General features: G+C 38.7%; 1 protein-coding gene across 7 annotated transcripts in view; it reads left to right on the forward strand.

The window, feature by feature from the left end:
* Rims1 (regulating synaptic membrane exocytosis 1) overlaps positions 1–23286 on the forward strand; it is a 472082-nt gene that overhangs the window by 150500 nt on the left and 298296 nt on the right. For 6 of the 7 annotated variants that reach the window (XM_050134523.1, XM_050134524.1, XM_050134525.1 and 3 more), the window contains exon 3: positions 20577–20645. The exons of the other annotated variant lie outside the window; for it this stretch is intronic. In XM_050134523.1, the coding sequence (XP_049990480.1) occupies positions 20577–20645 (69 nt within the window). The remainder of the gene's footprint in view (positions 1–20576; positions 20646–23286) is intronic. 7 annotated transcript variants of the gene reach the window in all.

The following is a 23286-nucleotide window of genomic DNA, read 5'->3' on the forward strand; positions in this document are numbered from 1 at the left end:
GATTCTTTTGAGTCAGTATTTCTCAGACTAGGGAACCAATAAGATATTTTTGTTTGGCTCTTAGATAGCTCTTTTCCGGGGAACTGCCCAGGACCAAGTCTTTAAAATACCCCGGGAAACTGCTAAGTTACAGAACTGCCTTTTCATTGTCTGAGTCAGTATGAAGGCGGGGAGAGAGAAATATCAAGAGACTATAAAATTCCAGGAATTTGAAGCTGATGGAATTTTAAAGACTACTTAAGTCAAAGTGAATTTTTTATTAGCATTAAAGAACTGAGTCATAGCATTGATAGTAACAGAAGGAACAAGTTAATCAGCTGAGACCGGACCTGGCTCTTCCAGCTACATGCCTGATGCTCTACAGGTATGTACAATTGACGGGGTGTGCTTTCTCTGCTACAGGGCAATTAAGATGCATAATTGTTAGGTAATTAAAAGAAAGAAATTAATTCAGTCCAATAACTCTAAAGTGCACTGTGTTGGGCATTATGGACCGTAACTAATAGCTTCCTGTAGCCTTCATTGGTGACTCCAGTGAAGAGCCTACACGGTCAGTCTACAGCAGCTAGACAGCATGCTGCTTAGCCCTTGTCTTGTCGGCACTGACTGCATTCTCTTGGCCAACTCACCTGTCTACCTAGGTACGACTCAATGTCTTTATCCTTAAAAGGGGGGTTGGCGATTGTAATTACATCAAAAATTGTGGTTACATCTGAAAGCATGGAAAGACTCAGTGAAGATCTCTGTGAAGAATTTCTAAATATACCTGACAATGGTAATGATCCTGTAGGAGTTGATTATCAGTATCTTTATTATTAATGCCCAAGGTGCTTAAAAGTGGTAAGGGCTATCAATTTTGTATCCTCCATCCGAGTAAATGTGATTAAGAATGAGATAGAATCTACTTGTGTAAGTTCCGTGATTTCAAAGATTCAAGAGAAAGTGTGTGTCTTATTCAGCTGCTGCTTTAGTGATATTTCCAAAGCAGTGGTTCCTCCTTCATTTCTGCCAACCAGAGACAAATACCCAGAGTCCTCTCTTATTCCTCAGTCATGACATTCCTGAGACTGGACATCAAATTTTTCTCATTTTTTAAAGGTGAATTGGAATTAAAATGCCCTCCATTGGAAGTTAGTGTTTGAATCTATGAGGGGCTGAAATCAGTGTAGAGACCATAAACAGAAGAAAACACCACCTGGTTGTATTCAGCTTCCATTTTCTCAAGTGACTTCCCAAGAGGTTCAATTCACTTCTGTGAAGAAGAGACAATTCAGGTTTTCCTTCCCACTTCAATTTTGATCATTCCAATTAGTAAATCAAGTTATCAGTAAGGTTTAGGATAAGTTCCCAAATTTAGTAACTTTGGCATGTTAAATTTCCAAAGAACTATTGAGGAATGGGCTATACTGACCTCAGAGACAACTTTACATAGCAAAGTCCTAGGAAGGCATTTACTTTTTTTTTTTTCTTGAGTAAGGGAAAATCGTGTTTCTTTTACATTTAAACGAGGAGACAGCTGGTGTGCTGTTACTCAGTGGATTCCAACCCCATTATAATATCCTGAAAGGCGCAGGGTAGCTGCAGCTTCATTCCTGAAATACTCAGATTCACAAAATCCTGCTAGTGATTTATGGCAACATGTTCTGGGTCCATTTCCTTCCTGTGTGGTTAATGGCCTGACTGTGGTGCAAAGTGTGGGTTCCTCATCACCAGTGAAAACCACAGCCCACGTCCGAGCACCAAAGTCATCTGAGCATGAATTCCTAAATTTGTTCTTAGGAGGCTTGCCCTTAATTTTCAATCTATGACACTGAATTTTAGTTTTATAAGTACTCGAGGAAAGAGGAATCAAGGAAAACAACCGAGGCAACAGTTTTCTTATTTTCCAACAATATTAGGCTTATCTGTTCGCTTATCCACAGATCTGTGTATTCGCTCATGCATTTCTGCCTTTCCCCATGTATTTATTCATTAGGGCCCCCAGCCATGCATGACTTGAGGACAGTACTGTGTTCAGGACTTGGAGTAACAACGACTTGGGTAATTTCTGAAATTGAAGTAGGGTTCTGTTAAGTCTACCGCTGAAAGAAGCCATCAAAATCTTGGAAATGTAATCACCAGAAAACTGGTCCTCTCTATACCAGCACTGCAGCTTCTCTGTGCATGGCAATTGGTAAACAAACAGTTGTTCAAAGGACAGACGAGTAACTTACTCTATTCTTCATAAAGGAGCACGGCTTTCAGGCATAAACAAAGTAGGGCTTATCTAAATTAAGGAGCTGCTTGCGTTATCACTTTTAGGAAAACTTCTAAGGCTTTAAATGGATGAGAGAAACATGGCTTTTTCTAATGAAGTATGGGAAGACATAACCTTTGCATTTGCTGTTTGATCAATAAATGCATCTTAGCCTGAGCTTTTCCTGTGGCGGCTGGGTCTATGATGAATATCACATTTACCCTAGAAACAATTCTTATGATTTGTACAGATTCAGATGATGGATTCTGGGCTACCTGGACCAGTACCCTCTGTCCCAAGCCCTTTTGTGGTCTCAACTGTGTATAATTTGTTTCCTTATTTCAGCTGTGGTTTGGAGGTTGAGGGTGGGGGTGGCAGGCAGAGTTCTGTGTTGGCATGTGGCTGAGGTGACAGGAGGATTTTAGAAGCTTGTGGGCGGGTGTTCAGAGAACAGGTGGTACTGGAAGAAGGAAATGACTGTCAGGATTTGGTGGCATTTTGGGGTGTGTATAGACAAGCATTTTTGGAAAGTGGGGTATTCTTTTTCAAAGTGTAAAAAACACTTCGGTGTCCTCATGATGAGAGCGGCAACCCAGAGTTTCACGTACATCAAGGCGAAGACTGTCAGCTTGTCAGTCTGGAAGACCCCTAAGAGTTAATTAAAAAAGGAAGAGGAGCTTCATTGAAGAAAGCTGTTCTCATAGCGGATGAAAACCAATGCATATACGACAGCTCCTGCATCTAGGGCCCAGGGAACTTCATGGAAGATGGGGTAGAGAGACTGTGAGAGCCAGAGCACCAGGAAGTCTGCTGTGAAAGGCTGCAGACGAAGACAAGAACAGTGACAATATCAATAGACATGCTAACTAGAAGGAGGGAAATACAGGTTCCCACCCCCTACACACAGAACCATAGGCAAATGATGCATGATGGAAAAAACAAGATTTAGCCTCTCTCAGGGATGAGCCTCATTTTGGTTTCTTCAATGCGGAATGGTGAGCCCTGAAGCTATCTATATACATGCATACCAAACAAGAAAGTGGACTCAGGAGGTGTGTGTGTATATATATATGAATACACATGTGTGTGTATATATATATATGTATATATATATATATATGAATACACATGTGTGTAACAATATCAATCATAGAAAAGAAGCTATCACCCTGAGAGCGGGGGCCATGGCAGGGGTTGGAGTGAAGATTTCCATGAGGGCCTAGAGAAATTGACAGGCGGGGAGATGATGTACTTTGATATCAATGAAAAATATAATTTAAAAAAAAAAGTAAGAGCAGTGAGCAATGCACAGGATGTATCGATGGTTGCTCTAAGGTTGTGGTTTGTTTTTAAATGGTTTTATTAAGGTCTCATTACATGCAGAGCATCAACCTTGTTTAACATCTGCAGCTCCATGGGATCTACAACATGAGTACCAGCATCAGGGAAACTAACCACTCAACTACTCCGAGTTTCTTTAGGCACCACATGTTCTGGGGTGGGTTATTTTAGCCCTTCCCCCTTGGGGGCGGTGTGCAGAGGATGTTTGTTTTGAGGTCATGCTTTAGCTGTTCACTAATGGGCCTTTTTCTGTTCCTGTTGTCTCAGGGAGTAAACAATTTTCACCTCACTGCTGGTGGATTTGGGAAGTGCCACTTGACTCTAACAAAATGAAGCTGTGGCTGTGTATTGCTTGTGGCACGCAGATCTTCAGTTTTGTCCAGGGTTGTTCATCTACTATAAAATGTGAGCAATGGGACACACAATGGAAGAACTGCAGTTATCGGTAGCCAAAGCCATCCCAAGCTTCTGTAGGATTTGGCAAGAATAAAAGTTCTGATGCACTTTACTATTGAACTAACAAAATACTCCCTGCCGTCTTCTGAGTTCCAGAAGACAGTGCTGGAATCTTTAATATGGAAAGTTATATAAGAGAAATGTAAACACCCTGGATACGATAGCCATAATGGCATGGTAAAGATAAAGGAGATAGGAGTTAATAGCTTGATGTAAACATTAGCATATCAGAACCATTAATAAACAAACAGACCAAAAAGAGTATTAAAACATTTTGAATAAGAGGAGTTTTTAATTTTGTTTTTTTTTTTTTTATAATTCAATATAATGTTTAAATATAAGTTCAGCCTGGAAAATGCACATTCAAATAGCATTATGCAGAGTGATCAGTTTATAGTTAGGAATATATATCTATCCCATCTACGTATTTAAATGTAACAACAATTTTTAAAAAGCTAAGAATTTGAAAGAGAGCAAAATGGGGTATATGAGAGGGAGGAAAAGGAAGGAAAGATCATGTAATTATTTATATCTCAAAAAATTAAAGCAAATAAAAAAGAAGGCATGTAAATATTCAGCTGAAAGCATGATGGGGCTAAAATCCCTAAATGTGAGGGTTCAAGTTGAAATAAGAACGTTAGATTTTAAACACTCTACATTTACAAAGTCACATTGTAAAACAGAAAAGAGAGCTTCTTCATTCCCGCTGTAGTGTTTTCAAACAAGGTCCTGTGTTGGGGCCCATTTTAGCTTTGCACTTGGCCAATCCTCTGGCCCACACCTTCTAAGTAGTGGGATTACAGCTGTAAATTTCCATACCTGGTTTATATTTTTCTTCTATCCCTCCCTTTTGCAAAATAGTGTTTCAAAGGAACACTTCACTTAAAGCATTTATAGACCAAGCATCTGAAAGGGGAATACTAGAGGCTGGGGACACAGAAAATCCACAGTGGTGTATGTGGGGTTGGCGGTAGAGTCCCAACAGCATATTTCATTCCTCGGGGGAACAGTGTTCACACTGAGTATATTGGAAAGAATGAGGGCATCACCAGCTAACATGGTCTTTGGGGAACCTCTTGGGAAGGGAGTTTCTATGGGTCTCTGACAAACTTTGCATTGGGATTTCTTGAGGGTACCATAATGAGGTGTTTTCCTATTGCCAGGAGCTGACTGGGCTGTGAGTAATTTTAAATAATTGTCTTACATGATCTCTTCCTTTGGTATCTTTAAATATATTTTATCACTTAATAACTGATATCCTGGAAAATAATTTCATTGTAAATTCAGCATGAAAATGATTTCAACTTGACTCATCCTGAAACCTTCAAAGTATTGCAATGCCTTTTTATTTGTATCCATTTATTCCCTAGAAACCATTATCATCGCTTTCTAATAAGCAATACCAATGTTTTTTGTAAGTGCCAATTGAGCTAGCAATGCTCCTATTTGAATAATAATTGTTTCTCAGCATTGGCCCTACAGTGATTTATATCAGACAGGCATTAGGAAAGCCAATTTAACAAATTGTATATAGTTTTGTATTCAGTGCATTGCTTCTTCATCTCACAAAGAGAATGAGAAAAATTATTTCTTAAGGTGGGACATCCTTTGTAACTGACATTCATTTTACCAATCTCAAGAAACTATGAATCCACTGATAAGAGTCTGTGGACATGGTGGTCTACTTCATATGCTTATTGATATTCAGCAAAGGCATTATTAGAATGTTAAATATTGTTACAATAAATGAAACACTCCGCTACCATATAGCAAAAATGCATTTCACTAACTGCTCCCAACATGCCCAGCATCTCCTATCCCAGGACCCACTGCAATACAGATTTGGGAGAAACTTTTTATATAATTAATTCTAGTTCTGTGATTGAAGTAGCTGTAATTTTACACTTAAACTTCATATTTAGGAGTATCAGTGGATGGTGATCAGTTTCAATGATCTAAATGGTTTTAATGCCATGCTCATTTTCCAGGTAACATCTTTCATACCTATACAATGATGCAGCAAGTCCACAGCCCTTTAACAACTGATATTACTGGTAACAGGTTTTGGTATGAAGGTATTAAAAGGAAAAGAAACACTAAGTCACATAAATGGTCACCGTACGTCACATATTAAAACTGTGTACATTACACATGTGTGCATGCATGTGTGTACTCATGTACGCACTTGCCATGACTTGTGTATGAGGGTCACCAGACAACATGATGGTGTCTATTTGTTCTTTCCACAGTGCAAGTTAGAATAGAACTAATGCTGCCCAGATTGGCAGCAGGCTGCCTTTACCCATTAAGCCATAGGCTGGCCCTTCCCTAACCTTTTCAAATTATTTCTGGTTTTGAATGGCTTTTATACTCAGAGGCTGCAAACCAGTACTGTTAATAGCACAGAGCTCTTATTACCAGCATAAATATTTTAAGGTAGTATTTACAATTTACTCCTAATCACTATAGACTGTGAAGTGGTGTGGACTTGATGCTTGTGGACTTGAATGTTCTCCTCTGCAAAGTGATACTCAAGCTAAGTTAGAGCTGCCTTCTACTGCTTGTGTCCTTTTTTTTGTCACTTCCCTTGTGTGTGGTTTTCACCATTAAACTAAGGAGCGGAGACTTGGGGTCCACTCATGCTCCGTATGGATCTGTGTTGAGGATTCAGGGACAGACAGCTGTGACAGCATGGGACAGGTGGCCAGCATGGACTTCACCAGGCAACACTGATAAGAAAAGAATGGGCAAAAATGACTGTGTAGATGCTGAATCCTCTCAACCATACTGCCCGTCGTAGCTTACAGATGAAAACCACTGAACACTCAGTTGGGTCTAGAGTAAGTCATGGAGTTCCCTAGGCTAGAATTCAGCGCTGTGGAGTAGCATTTTTGGCAGATGTAATAACAGTTTTGAAAATGGTATCTACAGTGTTTTCACCTATTATTAATTGTATGTAATATTTTCAGGGTTTTTTTTTTTTGTCATGGAAAGTTTGAGAATACCCTTGAATACTGTTAACCTCCTCACCCAGTGTACCCTGGGAAGTAAAAATGAATTTACTAAATAGTGGATTGTTTTGTTAAAATTCATTGTATTGTTTGACCTCATAGTTGTTTATGTACTTTGATACTTTTCATTATTACACCAAAATACTTGACACAAATTGTTTATAAAGAAAAGGAAGCTTACTCAGATCAACATTAGGAAAATCATAAGGTCAAAATTAGGCATAGAGCAATGATTTTTATTTGAATTCTGGAGCGAACAAAGGCGTAGCATCATTTTGGGATTATCTGAAAAACAATCAGGTCCTGAGCCCTGCTGGGGATAGGGTGGTCAAGGATGTGACTTTCATAACAGCCTGTCTTCAAGAACTACCCAAGAGATCTTGCAGAACCACTGCATGCCCCGTGACTTAGCACCTCTCCTTAAGGCCCACCCTCTCAAATGTCACCCAGGAGCAATGCCACCACACAGCAGACACCACCTCAGCTTCATGGGTCTAGGAAGACACTGAAACAGTATCCAGACAGTAACATTTGTAAATGATCTAATCTAATCAAAGTTTTTACTGAAATTCATCTTTAATTGCAGATGTGCATTTTAGGTGTTGAAAATATATGATTCATTTTATTAATGCTACTTAGTTTTATCTCTTAAACAAACCGTAACCCTGTTACCTGTTGGAACATTTCAACTATTTTAAGTCATTCCTTGCTGCCGACATAAAATAGCCTTCACTGTTTTTTTTTTTTTTTTTTTAAGATTTGGCTTGATATCATGATCTGTTATTTCTTCGTTCATTGTGTGTATGTGTGTGTGTATGTACACAAGCATTATATAGCATAACACCAGAAAGACTGCATGTACATAATTTTTCAGTGTTGGAAACAAAACCCTACAACGGTTTCTTTAGTCTGTTTGTCTGATTAGACTCACAGTCACTGAGAAACAGTGAGGGGCTTCTAGGTGTTGAAAGAAATCTGAATATTTTTCACACCTGCCAAAATCAACAGGTACACTTTTATCATCAGTAATGAAATGATTTTTTTCTCCTTATTTTTTTGTATACTGATACTAACAAATGACGTTGGATGTCTCATGAGTTTAAAGTAAATCAGAGAATTTTTGGAGTTCCATAGCATTATAGGAAAATAATTTAAGTGAAATCCTACTAAGTTGTCTGAACACATTTTCCAACTGACATTAAAAGTAGTCATTTTCATCTTAATGCCTTACAATGAATGAGGGATACTTAACCATTAAAAATTAGAGAAATAAAATTCAGCATTTCTTTATCAGGTGATAGCGCAACCTAGCTTGATGGAGGTTCATATTTGTGAATATCTGCTGCATTACCAGATTGTAAACTGCTCTTGCTGCTCTCATCAAATAAACTATGGTCTCATTCAGCTCCTCCCCTTCTGCAACCCAGGAAATAATTGAACGTGCATTAACTGTTGCATGTATATACGTTTTTCAAGGTACATAATTCCCACCTCGTGTGTATGTGTAATTATTTTTCGTTCTTCATTGAACACACAGTTATAGAGGCATAAAACACACATCTTCTTTGATTTTCCTTGTTTTTCCTCATTTAACTCACAACAACCCTGTGTGAAAGTGCTTTTTTCTTGTATATTTAATAGATAAAGATTTGAAGCAAAAATGATTTGACCAACAAAGCTTTCGCCTATTCAGGAAAAGACCTTAACTGGCAGGGCACTGACTCAAATTGTGGCCGATCTCAAGGTTCAAAGTTAGTTAAATATGACTGGCATTGTAAAAATACTTACATAAGCCAGAGTATTTTAAGATGTGAACATGTATAATTCTGTCATTATTCTCATCAAAACTTTACCAGATGTTCACTCTGTCAGGGCAGGCCATATGCTGAGTAAAACGCTAATGTCTTAGCAAAATACAGTTTGCTATGGCATAGCCCTACAGTTGAGCCTTCCCCATTAATCCCATGATGGTAAAGGATTATGCAAAAAATATTTACAGAAGTGGAATTGTAATTAATGAACCTGAAGAAATGTGCAAGTTTGTGTAAATATAATATGTTCATTCAAAAGTAAGCTCTCGTTAAGTAAAATCATATTATTTTAAAATTTGATTCTAATTCTTCCTTTACATATAATCAAATCAAAGCAAATTCTTCATGACATGTTTACATTAGTAAGTGTTCTTTTCACCCTGCTTCATTTAATGTTTCTACAACATTCGGCTGTCAGATATGTTATAATTTATTAAATATTCTAATAGCAACAGACAGAGAATGTCCAAGTTTTCTAAATTATTAATGACACCACACAAAACACTATCGTATTTTTCTCTGCATGCTCCACTCTTCTTCCTTTACCTCTGCTGAGGTTAGCGTATTTTGCTTAGGGATTAGACATAATGATCCAGCCCTAATCTGTCACTGTTTCTGGTGTGGCTGCTCTCTCCGTCACATGACAAACACTATTAAGATGGAAAGAATAGCAACATTCTTCAAATATCCCCAGTATTTCAGCAACTGGCATTTTAGTAAGGGACGAGATAGACATCTAAAACACTTCGTCAAAGATTATTTTGCAGGATTAACGAGCGAAGCACCCTCTTTTAATAATTAAAAACACTCAAAAGAAATATAATTTTACTAATCAGTGATCCCCATGGAGGGAGCCTCAGGCAATACTTGAACTGGGCTTGAACGTTATTTTTACTTGTCTTTGCTTTGTAGCTCTTATTACACTTGTTACAAATTATGTTTATGTTTAATTTTTCCTAAAAACTGTGGTATATAGTATATTAGTCAAGAAGGAACACACACAGAAAGAGAGAGAGAGAGAGAGAGAGAGAGAGAGAGAGAGAGAGAGAGAGAGAGCACTGACTTATGTCACTAACACTGAATGCAAAATGGAAATGCCTGAAGAGGGAAGCTCTGCCCCAGCAAAGCCGGCACTCATAGAGGACAGGAAAAGGGAGGTGATAAGGAGGTTAAGTGTTGAATCTAAAAAAACAGTTTCCAAATATATGTGTATAGAAAACCATTGTTCATGAATAATCCACATTAATTATATGCACTATGAAAAAAAAAAAGAAAACATTCCTCCTAGTTGAACGTGTGAACAGGGGAAGCTGAAACTATATCAACATAGAAAATGCATGTGATCGCAGAATAGAATTATGTGCCTAAATCATCCATTGACATTTTTAGAGGTGTGTGCTCCATTGAGAACATTTGGGTTAACTCTAAAACACTGAGTCTGTTCCTTCAGAATACTCAATTTAGCATCACGGTTGTCAAATGTAGTCTGATGCTGGCTTTAATACAGATAAACTATTAAGCTGACATTTCGTCTCTTTTACACATATTATTCCATATCTAAACTTTAGTTATCAATGTAATTATTTCCCCTTCCCCCCATGATTTAGAGACAAAAGTCTGAGGGAGCATTAAGTCAAACATATAAATAAATAAAAATATATAAAAAATCCTTCTAATTTATACCTATTTGAAAAGGAAAATTTCACAGACACATAGGAAATTAAAATCACCCATGAGGTAACTCTTCCCTAAAATGACTGCCTTGCAAACATGAGGATATGAATTTGAATTCCTTGAACCCACATGAAAGTGGGGCATGTTGGCGTTCATGTGTAACCCCAGGGCAGAAGGTAAGCAGAGAAAGGTGGATAGCCAAAGCTTACAAATGCAAGCACATTTACCTTTATATTCATATGCATACATCCACACTACTATGAATAGATAGCACACACATAAATGGACACCTACACATACACACAAATGAAATAGTTCATATATGTTCAAAATAGTAACTTCTGCAGGTATGCATTTTTTGATATGACCTGTGTGTACACAATCCTTTGATTTTCTTGATCTCCAAAATTTTGATAGACACTTCACCAGTTATCATTAACATATTAATGCACTGTTCAATAAAAGCATTCTCCTAAAATCAGTGTGTGTTGCTATACATTATTAACAAATGTTAAAGACATAAGTTTATTAAATGAGTATGAAAAACTTAAGCAAAGTGGTCAGTACTGAAACTAAATATACAAGCCACACTAAATGCACTCAGCATGATCTATTTATATGTTGATGTTTACATGTGTGTATATACATACACACAGGCATCCACACATACATGGCAATAGTAATCAAAGAAAAAGAAACCAACAACTTAGGAGCATGCAAGGGGAAACAATGGAAGGATTTGGAGGGAGGAAGGAAGTAGGGGAAAGTGATGTAAATATATTTCAACCTTTAAAAATTAATTTTGAAAGTGCCAACTTAAGTCATTAGTGAAACAACTGAGCCCCTATTGACAAGGAATAGGCTAATTTTCATCTCTGATACTATGCATAAAAATTAAATCAGGGTGTACTAAAAACCTAAATAAGACTAAATCCAGAAAAGAAAATAATTTGAAGAAAACACAAGAGAAAATATTTTGACTTTAAATTAGGCAACAATTTATTGGAATGGACACAAAAATGTTGAAGCATTAAAAAGGAAAACAACTGATTAACTTCATCAAAACTAAAACTCTGTTCTTTGGATGACACTGTTCAGAAAATGACTGCAAACCACAAAGCTAGCCAAAACAAAGAAAAAGAAAAGAAAACATGATAAGACACGTTTCTGATGCAAAAAAAAAAAGCACCAAAATTGACTAAATAACAATGAACCAGCAAGCATCACTCTATAACAGGCAAACTATTTGAGCAGACTCTTTCTTAAACAAACAGGAAATGGGAAATCTCATGTGGAAAGATGTATACCACCTCTGTCACTAATGAGATGGGATGGGAGTCAAGGCTACAGGGTTACTCACTAACCCCTCCTCAGTATAAAACATTGAATGAAAGGTACCAAGTGAGGCTACTAAATGCATTTCAGGTTGTGTATCTGCATATCTGAAAAGTATGTTTGGAAAGGGCTACTCTGTGCTTGTTGCATCTCTACTATGAATATAAATGAACCAGGGATGAAGGAGAACAGGGAGAGATACATGTAGGTGAAACATTCATAAACCTAAAAATATGCCTTAATGTTTGTTTCAGGCCAATGAATCATATAACATATATTCCTGACAATTCTAATGGTTTCTGTTATTATGTTTGTATTTTCTATGTTCTTGTACTCTGCTGCTTCTAATGACTTGAGTCCACAGATTTTTTTTAAAAGTCAGAATAATGCAAATACATTACTCAGAAGAGTGCCTTCAGCTTTATTTTAGGATATCAATGTTGAAGTCATAAAACTCAAGAAAGAAAAGAATTATTGAATAATTCACTCACATATTCCTAATCACTCCAGGAAGACTGTTATGTGCAATTAGCAAAAAATATATGTATAAACCCAAATGTAATGTTTTATTATTTACACTGGATTACATAAAACATAGTTCTTAAAATCAGTGCAGGTCTCCAGTTTTAGCCATTCTTATTGTTTTTTTTTTTTCACTTGATCCCCTAATTGCAGAAATTGATATTCGCTTTGTGCTTCCCATTGAGTTCCAAGAGTCTATGAATTGGCTCATCAGACGTAAGCACTTACTAGAGTGTTATTTCTGAGAAGGGCCATTGTGAGACTCATCAATTTCCAATTAAATCTATAGCAAACAGTGGAATGTTCAGTTTCACAGTTTGTTTGAAACTTGATAAACAGCAACCTAAATTCTGTGACAATCTGTCCTCCATGGTGCAAATGTGTGTTCTGTCTTGGGTATGACAATATTTTAGTGATGACTGCCAGTGGCACCATATGGATCCAGAGAGGGTCTTTGGGGTTGGGGAGATAGCCAGATGGTTCAATGCAGGAGGACCTTGGTTTGATCTACAGAGTCCATGTTAAATGGCCAGGCGTGGGAATGCACACATAAATCAAATACTGTGGGGGACGGGACAGAGGAGACTAAGTTCACATATTAGCTAGTCAATTTTCCTTGATAAACTTCAGACCAATGAGAGAGCCTTACTTACAAAGAAGGATGGGTGGTGGAGAGATAGCTCAATACGTAAGAAAGCTTTTGTTGACAAAGGAAATTTGGAACCCAGCACCTAGATCAACCCCTTATAGCTCCAGCTTCAGGGATTTTGATGCTTTTATCTGGTCCCTAGAAGTACTGTACGTTTTTTCTCACATACTCACACATATACACATGCATAGATTTTTTTTCAAATAATATATTTTTAAAAATCCAAGATAATGGCTCACAATGATTCACATATATTCACGATTACCCTCTGGCCTCCACATGTGTACACACATGCACATACAAACACACTACCTTCATTTGACTCTGTAAATATGCAGGCCTAGATCAGTGTTTGAGGAGTGCTTACATCTAAAAAGAAAGGATTTCTCAGCTAGAGACTTTCATATACCCAAGCAAATTTATGACAGAATGTAATCTTTCCTCTCAGGGTTTTGCCTTTGCTGGGCTTAACCAACCTAGACTTGTTCCTATTTGCCCTAATGCTATGACATTCTCCGGGGCCCTGAGACTGCAGCATATTGTTCCTTAAAGTTGACACTAATGCTTTTTCTATTCATCGGGGACTTTCGGCACGATGCAGTCTAAGCGTTCATCTCCCAAGAGTTAGATGATAGATTTTATTTGTCCATGTTCATAGAATTCAGAACACAAAACAGAAAAAAATGTGTCTATATAGCTAAGGAAAGCAAAAACAAAAAAGCAAGCCATACTTTCCCAGAGTCTATATAGTATCGTGAAGAAGGAACGGGGCCGAGGAGAGAAAATGTATCAGTACTCTGCAGGGAAAAGGCACTAAATGTAAGAATGTTAATGAAAATGATATTAGCATAGCAAAGTTATTTTAAATACCTTCTAAATATTATTTATGAGAAATAGTGTGAGAACAGCAAGTTTATTAGTCATGGATAAGATTAAGCAGTCTGATTTTTTTTTTTACTGGAATGAAAATATTCAAGGAAGCAGTCACTGAACTAGCATGAACAATTTGACCTGCTAGCCTCATGCTGCGCTTACCATAGCTGTCATATCAGGTATCGGCCAGTGAACCAAGAAAGAAAGTGTGTTGCTGCGATGAAAAGGGAGTGGCCCGACAGGAGGGGGTCGATGAGTAGCGATGTATTTTTAAGCCCGGTGATGTAACTTCAAGCTCTGGAACCCCACTTAAAGATGGAAGGAGAGAAAACCTCCTCAAAGGGATCCTCTGACCTCCACATGCTTGCTGTGGATTGTGTCCCACACATACGTCGAGCACCCTAGATACATCACAAAAAGCAGTAACAGCAAAAAGTGAGCATAAACTGTAAGGGAGAGTAGTACGGTGAGCTGCAGCCTCTGCAGAGGACGCAAGATGTGCTAGAAGCAAATGCTAAGCCTATGCCTATGCCTATACCAGACCTACACATGGGGAGGATGCGGTGCCAGCAAACACACCTTGGACACAGGATCCAGAATTAAGATAAAATGTTTAGGAAACAAGAGTATGTGAGTACCGGGTACCAGTAGCCTAAACTGCATAAAGAACACACACACACACACACACACACACACACACACATACACACAGGAATCTGCTTGATGGGTGAGGGACTTATCAAATGTTTATTAACCATATAGGAATCAGCCTCACAATGTCAGGGCGTGTGTCTGGGAATGGACCACTTCTGATGGTTTGATGTAAGGGCAGAAATGACTTTATTACAGAGGAATGACTTCTGCAGATCTAATTATAATTCATTTGAATATAGTGCAGCGAAACAACAGCAAGCCATTGGCCATTCTATTAGCATCAGGAAGTCGAGAAGTGTGCATCTTTATAGATACAATTACAGCTGTGCAAAGTTAACCAGCGAAGAATGGTCTCCCAGATTGTTCAAGTTTATGTAATACTGGGGTGTAGGATAGAGTTGACTATCTCTACGAAAGGAAATATGTTCACACCTCACTCCTAAGGCCAAAATACTCCTCGGTGTAATGATTGCTAAAAAGTATAGCCTTTGTTTTGGGGAGAAATAGAAAGTTTTAAGAGGAATATTAAAGGATAATTAAGGACATCGAATATACGAAGTCATAATTTCTCAGGACTATCCCTATTGATCCTTGCTGTCTATTTGCAGCAGTTTCTTCTCCTCCTCCAGTTCCTTTTTTTTTTTTTTTTTAAAAAAAGTGCTTACTTCCTGCTGGGGATGTTCAGTTAGGCTCCATGCATCCTGAGTAAATGTGTGCTGGTCATATGCCAGTTACCCTGCTGATATGAGCCTTTCTACCTATGTGAGGTATCCAGGCTGAAGGCCTGCTCACAAAAGCTAAGGAAAATCTGGTGGCTTTACTTCCCAAACTTAGACAGTCATCTGGGAAAAGGACCAATGAGTGTGTTAAAGGATACTTTGCTGATCAAGATTTTACAGTATTTCAGTTGTTTTGCCCAGGGATGGTCTGGAGTACAACTTTGTGTAAGTAACAACTATGGTAGACCTCTGGTTTTCTTTTCTTTTTTCCCTCCTTCCCTCCTTCCTCCCTCCCTCCCTCCCTTCCTCCCTCCCTCCCTCCCTCTGTTCACTGTTTTTCTCTTTTGTTAAGAATCTGTTTTAATTGAGAAGTTTCAAGCCAGAAGGATGAAATTTCACGTTATTCTTCTGTTTCATGTCAAAACTCCCTTCTTGAGACTGATGAACCCTGCAGCCTATGAGTTCATCTCTCTGGTTGTGGTCCCTGTCCAAATCTTACTTTTCAGCTACATTCATTTCTGAGATGGCCCACATGTGAGCTGAACAAAGATGATACCAACAGGCCTTCCAAAGTGGATGGGAGAAAAGCCCAAGCGGCCTCAACCCTACACAGAGAACTATAGGTGACTGAGCAAAGCCAGGTATCAGAAATTTGGTTCTCCCCGGAGAAGCGCAAACCAATTCCAGTGCCTCATGGGCAGCCCTGAAATTATGCATACAAATAGCATTATATGGACATAGAAGTTTATGTTTAGGAATATATGCACATAAATATACATACATGCATGTAATAACAATTAGTGAAAGAAGAGGCCATGCATATGAATCAGAGCAGGGAGGGGCATGTGCAAGGGTGTGGAGGAAGAAAAGAAAGGGAGAAATATAGTTATAATCTCAAAATGAAACAGTAAAGAGAGAGACAGGACTAGTGTTCAACCTCTATTTATCTTTCAATGTTTAGTGTAATATTTGGCTCCAGCTTCTTTGGCTTTTTGCTGTTGACCCGTATCCCTAGTGTAGGACCCTCATGGTCTAGACCCACTGTCTAGAGTGTGGGCTTTATGGTTGATTCATAGTCTGCTCACATACTCTTAGCTACTTCCATATTTTGCTGGCACTCTGGTGCTGAGCCCCAGGATAGGAAAGAGAAGAGTCTTCTTACAGCATCCAGAGTATGGCTGTCTGCTTTGGGGATTCCTCCTTGCTTCTCTGTCCCACAATGGGCACCCTTCAGCTCACTCTGTGGGTGAGGGAAGAAAACTGCATTCTCATGGGACTTTGATAGCAGCTTCTTAGGTGGCCCAAGGGAAACTGACATTTTCAAAGCGCTCTGCTGTGAAACATTTATCTTCTTCTCAACCACTGGAATACAGCCTGTCAACACTTTTTACTGTCTATCTATCTGGTGACAATGGTATTAGTTCTTCCTCTTCATTGGGAATGGGGTTTAGCTATGTATACCAGGTTGGCCTCGAACTCTCTTATGCATAGCTTCCCAAGTACTGGGGTTATAGGAATCCAGAATGACTCAGTCTACGGAGGCATTCATCTGTCCCCTGTAAATAGAGCCTACTCATCTTAAGGAAAGGGAGTATGAAAACAATCCCCTGGACATCCCCCACTTACTCTGGAAGTCTTTCCCTTCCTTCTCGACCCCTCCTCCCTTTTCATTACTTCACTCTGACAAAGGCCAAAACAGGTCTGGCTTGTTTATTTGATAATAGGAGCAATAGTACCTGCTTGGCCTTGGCCTTGCATGTTTCAGTTTCTTTACTCAAGACAACATCCTTGTAGTGTGTTCAAGAATGAGGAAAGAACGAAGAATGACACATTGCTTTCCCAGCAGCAATGATGTATAGCGTGTGTTTGGAGGTCCCGTTATAACGCCTTTGAAACAGAGCCCAAGAAAAATTAAGACACGTCTCAGAGGTTAGTTGGTAGTATGTGGCAGAGCCTAAATTTAAATTTGGACTGGCTGGTGGTAGAGACGACACCCTGCCTCTTAGGGCTGGTAAGATATGATGCCCTATAGTGATTTGTGGATTTTGAAGCAAGTAAACTGAGATGTCTGGCTATGATGTGTGGAAGCAGGATTCTAAGATATTAGGCTATGGACCTTTGCGAACAAGCCTAAGAAAAATCCTTATGCAGGGTGGAGCTGAAGTTTGCAGGGCTGTGGGTCGCATTGAAGTTTCTCACCTACTGTAAAACAGAGGTGAACACTTACCCTAGGGATGTTCAGCGTCCAGTTTAAATAAAAGTTTATTGACAAGTATAATCATCTTTATCAACTCTGCCCTGTGAACTAAATAACCAAAAACTGGTTCAGTTTGTAAGTTAGTGCCCACTGAGCTGGCTATTCACTTTGTTCGTTAGCACAAGTGAAGACTCTGCTCTGCCTTTTTTCCTCCTCGTGTTTCATGAGCACATGTATGTATTGTAGTTTATACAGACATCTTTGTGCCGCAGTTGTCTCCAGTTTGAGAATCTAGAGGTATATCTGCACGGACCAGTTTAGATTCCTTTTGTACTCCTGTAATTCTCAACCAAAAACCAAACCCTCAAAGAAACATCCACCAGGCATAGTGGCTTTGATATTTTAATCCCAGGATTTGGGGGGTTGGGGCAGGAAAATGGATAGCAAATGTTCAGCAAAAGGCGACGCTATAGCCTAGGGTATAGTGAGCCTGAGTTAGTAACAAAAGAAAGGAAGAAAAGGAGGGAGGACATAAGGGATGGAGGGAGGGAAGAAGTGAGGGAGAAGATAAAAGTACATGGGTAGCGGGGAGGAGAGAGGAGTAAGAGAAAACCCGATTATTAGGTCCTTGCTTGCTGTGGAGAACTATTGCTTTTCATGAATGACTCCCAAAACCAGTTTCCATAGAATTTCATAGACACAGATTTGAATTCTTTCTTAACAAGTCAAGCTGGGCAAGAATGAAGATTACAATCAGCAATACGACCTTGACATTATTCAGAGTGTTTTGGAGTCTCTCAGGGTGGCTTGGTTTTGCTGGTAAAGACATGAAGTCAGTTCCTTCTGGGTGCTGTGACAAAACTCCCCATGAAGGCACCTTAGGGGAGAAAGAATTTATCGTAGCTCAGAATTCCAAGTTACTGTCCTCACTTCCAGGAAGACACAGCCAGAGGAGGTAGAGAACTATATTACATCTTCAGGCAGAAGAAAGCAACAGGTACATGCTTGCCAGGACTCAGCTAACTCCTCATCAGGTCCAGGGCCCATCCAGTCCATGAAATGGCGTTACTAATTCTAGGCTGAGACGTCCCTCATCCATCAATCAATGTAATCAAGATGAACACCCTCAGGCCTCCCCACCTGTCGTAGACAGACTCTTCATTGAAACTCTTTGCCCAAGTGATTCTATACTAAGCAAGTTGACCATTAATTAAGCATTATGGTATTATGGGATAAATGCACTTAATGCTTTCAAATGGGGTCATTTCATCCGTGTGTTTGTATATGTGTGTGCGTGTGTGGGGGTGTGTCTGTGTGTTATAGTTGCATGCTTGAATTTGGTAACTGGATGTGCCCTCCACCTTGTTGAAACGGTATCCCTCTTGCTGTTTCTGTTGCCATATGGCATCCTAGTTCATACGAGCTAAACCATGCGCTTCTGTAAGAGATACTCCTGACAGCACATCCTACTTCACCACAGGAGTGCCGGAATTACAGGCCAGGACCACACCGTCTTGCTTCCAGGGATCCAGCCTGGTCAGGTTTAAGTGGCTAGTGCTTTTATCTGCCAAGAACACCATCCAGCTATTTATTAAGTATTTTGTATAATTTTTATTTATTTTAGTATTTTATAATAAATTTAACCCATCTACATAAAATATTTTCCTATCAAATCTATCATTTGAAAAATAATTTAGTTTCTCTTTTTCATTATAACTCTTGATTTCATACAAATATTTAGAAGAGTTTTGGCAGTTTTCATGTCCTGTTACTCTCTCTAACCCCTCCCTCTTTTGATGAGGAAATGTTTAAGACCTACAAAAAGGTGTAGTTGAATGTCATAGTGGGTGGCAGTACATATAAATGTGAATACATGTACTAATTTCTGTAAATGGAGTTAAGAAATAATGAATAAAAACTGTTTCAATGAGTATTAAATGCAACCCCCACATTTTAGAGGGGAAATGTGAGAAATGAAAAATTCGGAGGGCTTGGAACTCTAGTTCGTGTGAATGTTAAGTATTTTGCTTGCTTATTTTTTTTGCTTTTATTTTTTACTGTAAATATAGAGTCAAGAAATCTTTAACAGGTTCTGTGTGCAGTAAATTCAGATTCTTTGATCTGTATTTAACTACTACAGAGATAACCTATCTAGTAAAGATCAAAGGTTCCAAGGTTACATTATTTATTGGGCAAATGGGTATCTATTTAAAAAAAAAAAAAAAAAAAAACTAGCAGTAACGAAAAAACCAAAAGTAGCAGAGTCGATTTTTTATAATTTAGGAGCTAGAGCACCGGTATGAGTAGGTAGTCTTGGCAGGTGACAGTCTCAGGGGTGACTGTTCCTACTATAGAAGTCCACACTTGCATCTTCACAGCCTGTGTAGAATTGACTGCACTTGTCCTGCACTGAAGAAAATACAGTAGCATTTCTTGCAGACTTGTTTATCGTGGATGCTTTCTGGATTCCTGTGATACTGAATATTAAGTTATATGGAAACTGCCTGGTTCTCAAAAAAAAAAAAAGTACCTGCCAAGTTGCTTGTAGTGACTCACCTATAATCCTAGTATTCAGGAGGCCGAAGCAGGAGGATTACCATAAATCTGAGGCCAGTTTGGGGGTATATGGTTAGTTCTAACCCAGTCTGGGCTTCATAATGAGTAACTGTCTTGAAAATAAGTAAATAAGTAAATAAATAAGAAACCAAAAGTACAATTAAGCTGTGATCTTAAAGAATTTATACAGAAAGATTTCAGAGCACGATTCCGGAAACTGGTCTTTCTCTCCATTACTTCCTCTTTGGAAATATCCTGCTGCTCATTTTTGGAATTCCCAGACTGGCCTAAGAAAGATTCGGCAAAGCCTGGCTGTTACAATGATCTTCTCAGAGTTAGCCCTTACCTTAATTATTTAAGTAAAATTCCACAAGGGACTCAGAGATCACAGATGGGAAATGCAGGAGGTGACAAGTGTCTTGCTTACCTGTGTTGCTGAATGGAGTTGAGCCACCTTAAAGCCCTGCTCAGATTTGGCAGCTTGCTGAGCCCCTGGTTATCTCCAGCTGACTGAGTCTGTCTTCTTCTCCCTTGCCTTGCAGGAACATTTTCAGATGTGTCTGTGTTCCCCGAAAGCCAAGCAGCGAAGAGGGAGGCCCAGAAAGAAACTGGTATTTCCTCTCCTTCCTGCTTTGGTCTGCTTTTAAAGTTCTGTCTGTGCCCTGCAAAAGGCCTCCTGAATGATATGGGTCCATTCAGAGGAGTACCGTGTGTCCTGTGTCTTCCAAAAGCCTCCTCAGTCTTGTAAATACACAGTGATTACTAAAACAGAAATTCCGGAAGTCTGTTTTGTTTCATAGACTATATTGAAACATCACACTTTGACCAGAAAATACTTAGTAAAGCAGCTCTGCCCTCCCTATCTCTGTCATGTGACCTGAGATATTTACATAATTAAAACTGACTAGAGGAGGGGAACAGCCTCCGGAGAGTTTAAAGGATTAAAATTGAGCTATTAATTTTATTACCCATTTAAGTATGATAATGATGATGGCAAAAGGAACCCTAATTCTGAATGGGCTTCCTACCCACACAGTTTTCTTAACTTAATACTTCTTATTTTAAGTGTATGGATAACTCTGGGGGCAGCTGTGTGGTATATACATGGCACATACCTGTGACATGGTTCCATTAGTTGCTTTTCATAGAGAATTTATATGTATTTTATAATTCTGTTCAAGTGTGGCATGTTTCTACTGTGTATTTAAAACATTTCTGAATCATATTGGTTCAGAATTGTTAAGTAAAATATATTAAAAGCTAATGTTGATTTAGCAGGAGAAAAATAGATAAACATAGAATAATGTCACTGTCCAGTTCATAGCTTTTATTAATTTGTCTCCAGAATTCTCCAGTATTATTAATGATGATCTTGTTGAAAACACGCAGCCTGCTCAGTGAGGCCATCAATAAGATGATTCTTTTGGTAAACTTGTGCTTATAATTTGAGACCCAACCTTTGATGAGCTACTAGAACACGTTTCTTTGCTCTTTGGCCTCCAACAAGACTCCATTTTGCAGTTTTCTGGGCCCTGAGTTTGTGGTTCATAGTCTAGATGCCACTGCATGCAACTTATACTCTACCGCCAAATTTAATCTGTGTCTGGAAATGTGAAGGTTTTCAGTACCCAGCATCCTGAATCTTCCCTGGTGCCTCCAAGGCCTTGACCTGGGCTTTATGGCCTCCTCATGCTGGCTGCTACCTGGGTTTTGCTTCACTTTAGTTCTATCCCGTTTGGTACCACTATTTTAGACAAATGAGGCTGTTTATTAGTGGATTGATGTGTGCTTTTACAGATCTTTGCTTTCTGTTTTTTTTTTTCCTCAAATTCCTGCTGTGTTCATGTGTAGATTCTGTTCTCTCCTTTTTAGTTTGATGTGTTGGTTAATTATATCTTCTCTGAGTGGCAAAGTTAGTAACGAGTATTGAATAATTCTTCTCTCTTCTGAAAAAAACTCCAATTTTCAAATTTCCAAATATGTATTGCATGATATTGAAATGGCATGCGAGCAAATATTATTCTACCTCCAGGATATCTGAGAGTGGTTTACTGTGAATCTCCAATATTCTTGACACAGTTCCATAGATCTATTAGCCAGTAAGTAATTCTTTATTGAATGATAAATTTTTCTTCCTTGTTCTAAAATACATGATGTAATGAACATCTTCTGGGATATACAGATGTTGGTATTCATGTATTTGTTATTAACATCTCCTGGGGTATACAGATGTTGGTATTTATATTTTTTAGTTAAGCACATGGCAGATTTATTTGAAATCTGGATCTTGGGAATTACATAATTATGAAAAACCTAGAGCATTTTGTATAATCTAGTATTTGACCTCCCATTTAATCATTATTCTTCTTGTTTTTAGTTTAGTTCTTAAGAGGTCTTAGTGCTTAAAACTGAAAAAAAGAAAGATCAAAAACCAAATGAAACACCCCACAATAAAATCTGGGATCCCTGTGTTTTATTTTTATCAATATCTTAAAGGTATCATGTACAAACTTAAAGAACAGGTCTTGCCTGGCCAGGTAATAGTAGTACATGCCTTTAATCTCAGCATTCAGGAGGCAGAGACAGTTGTATCTCTATAAGTTCAAGGCCAGCCTAGTCTACAGAGCGAGTTACAGGACAGACACCGAAGCAACACAGAAATCCCCCCAAACAAAACAAAACAAAACAAAAATTGTTTTGTTGTTTTCAAACTACAATGTAGTATTACAAGGATTAAATGTGGCTGGGCAGTGGTGGCACCCCTTTAATCCCGACACTCAGGAGGCACAGGCAGGCAGATCTCTGTAATCTTGAGGCTAGCCTGGTCTACAAGTGCTAGTTCCAGTACAGGATCCAAACCTACAGAGAAACCTTGTTTGGAAAAACATACAAAAAAAATGGGTTATATGTAAGGCTTAACTGGAAAGTTCCAGGTCACAGAAGCCTACAAGAATACTACCAGAAAATTTTAGTTACAGTTTCTACTATGGTCACTACTCATTCTTACTAATCAAAAGATGTACTTTTATTTAGCAAATACTACATTTAATGTCTGGCCTTCGGGTGGGTGTAGATCCCTGGTAAAACAGTTGTTACGCATACACAATGCCTACCGTTTGATGCCCAGTACTACGAGATCGGTTTTCCAGTGTGGGCTGGTGACTTGTGTCCTCTAGGAGGCTGCTAGTGCTCTCCTTCCTGGGTAGCAGCAGTAACTCAGGTGCCCTGCGCAGGCAGCTCTGACTCTGACCC

The sequence above is a fragment of the Alexandromys fortis genome, unplaced genomic scaffold, assembly GCF_014885135.2.
Source record: "Alexandromys fortis isolate MF-2015 unplaced genomic scaffold, M_Fortis_MF-2015_v1.1 scaffold_20, whole genome shotgun sequence".
In the NCBI taxonomy this organism is placed as follows: Eukaryota; Metazoa; Chordata; class Mammalia; order Rodentia; family Cricetidae; genus Alexandromys; species Alexandromys fortis.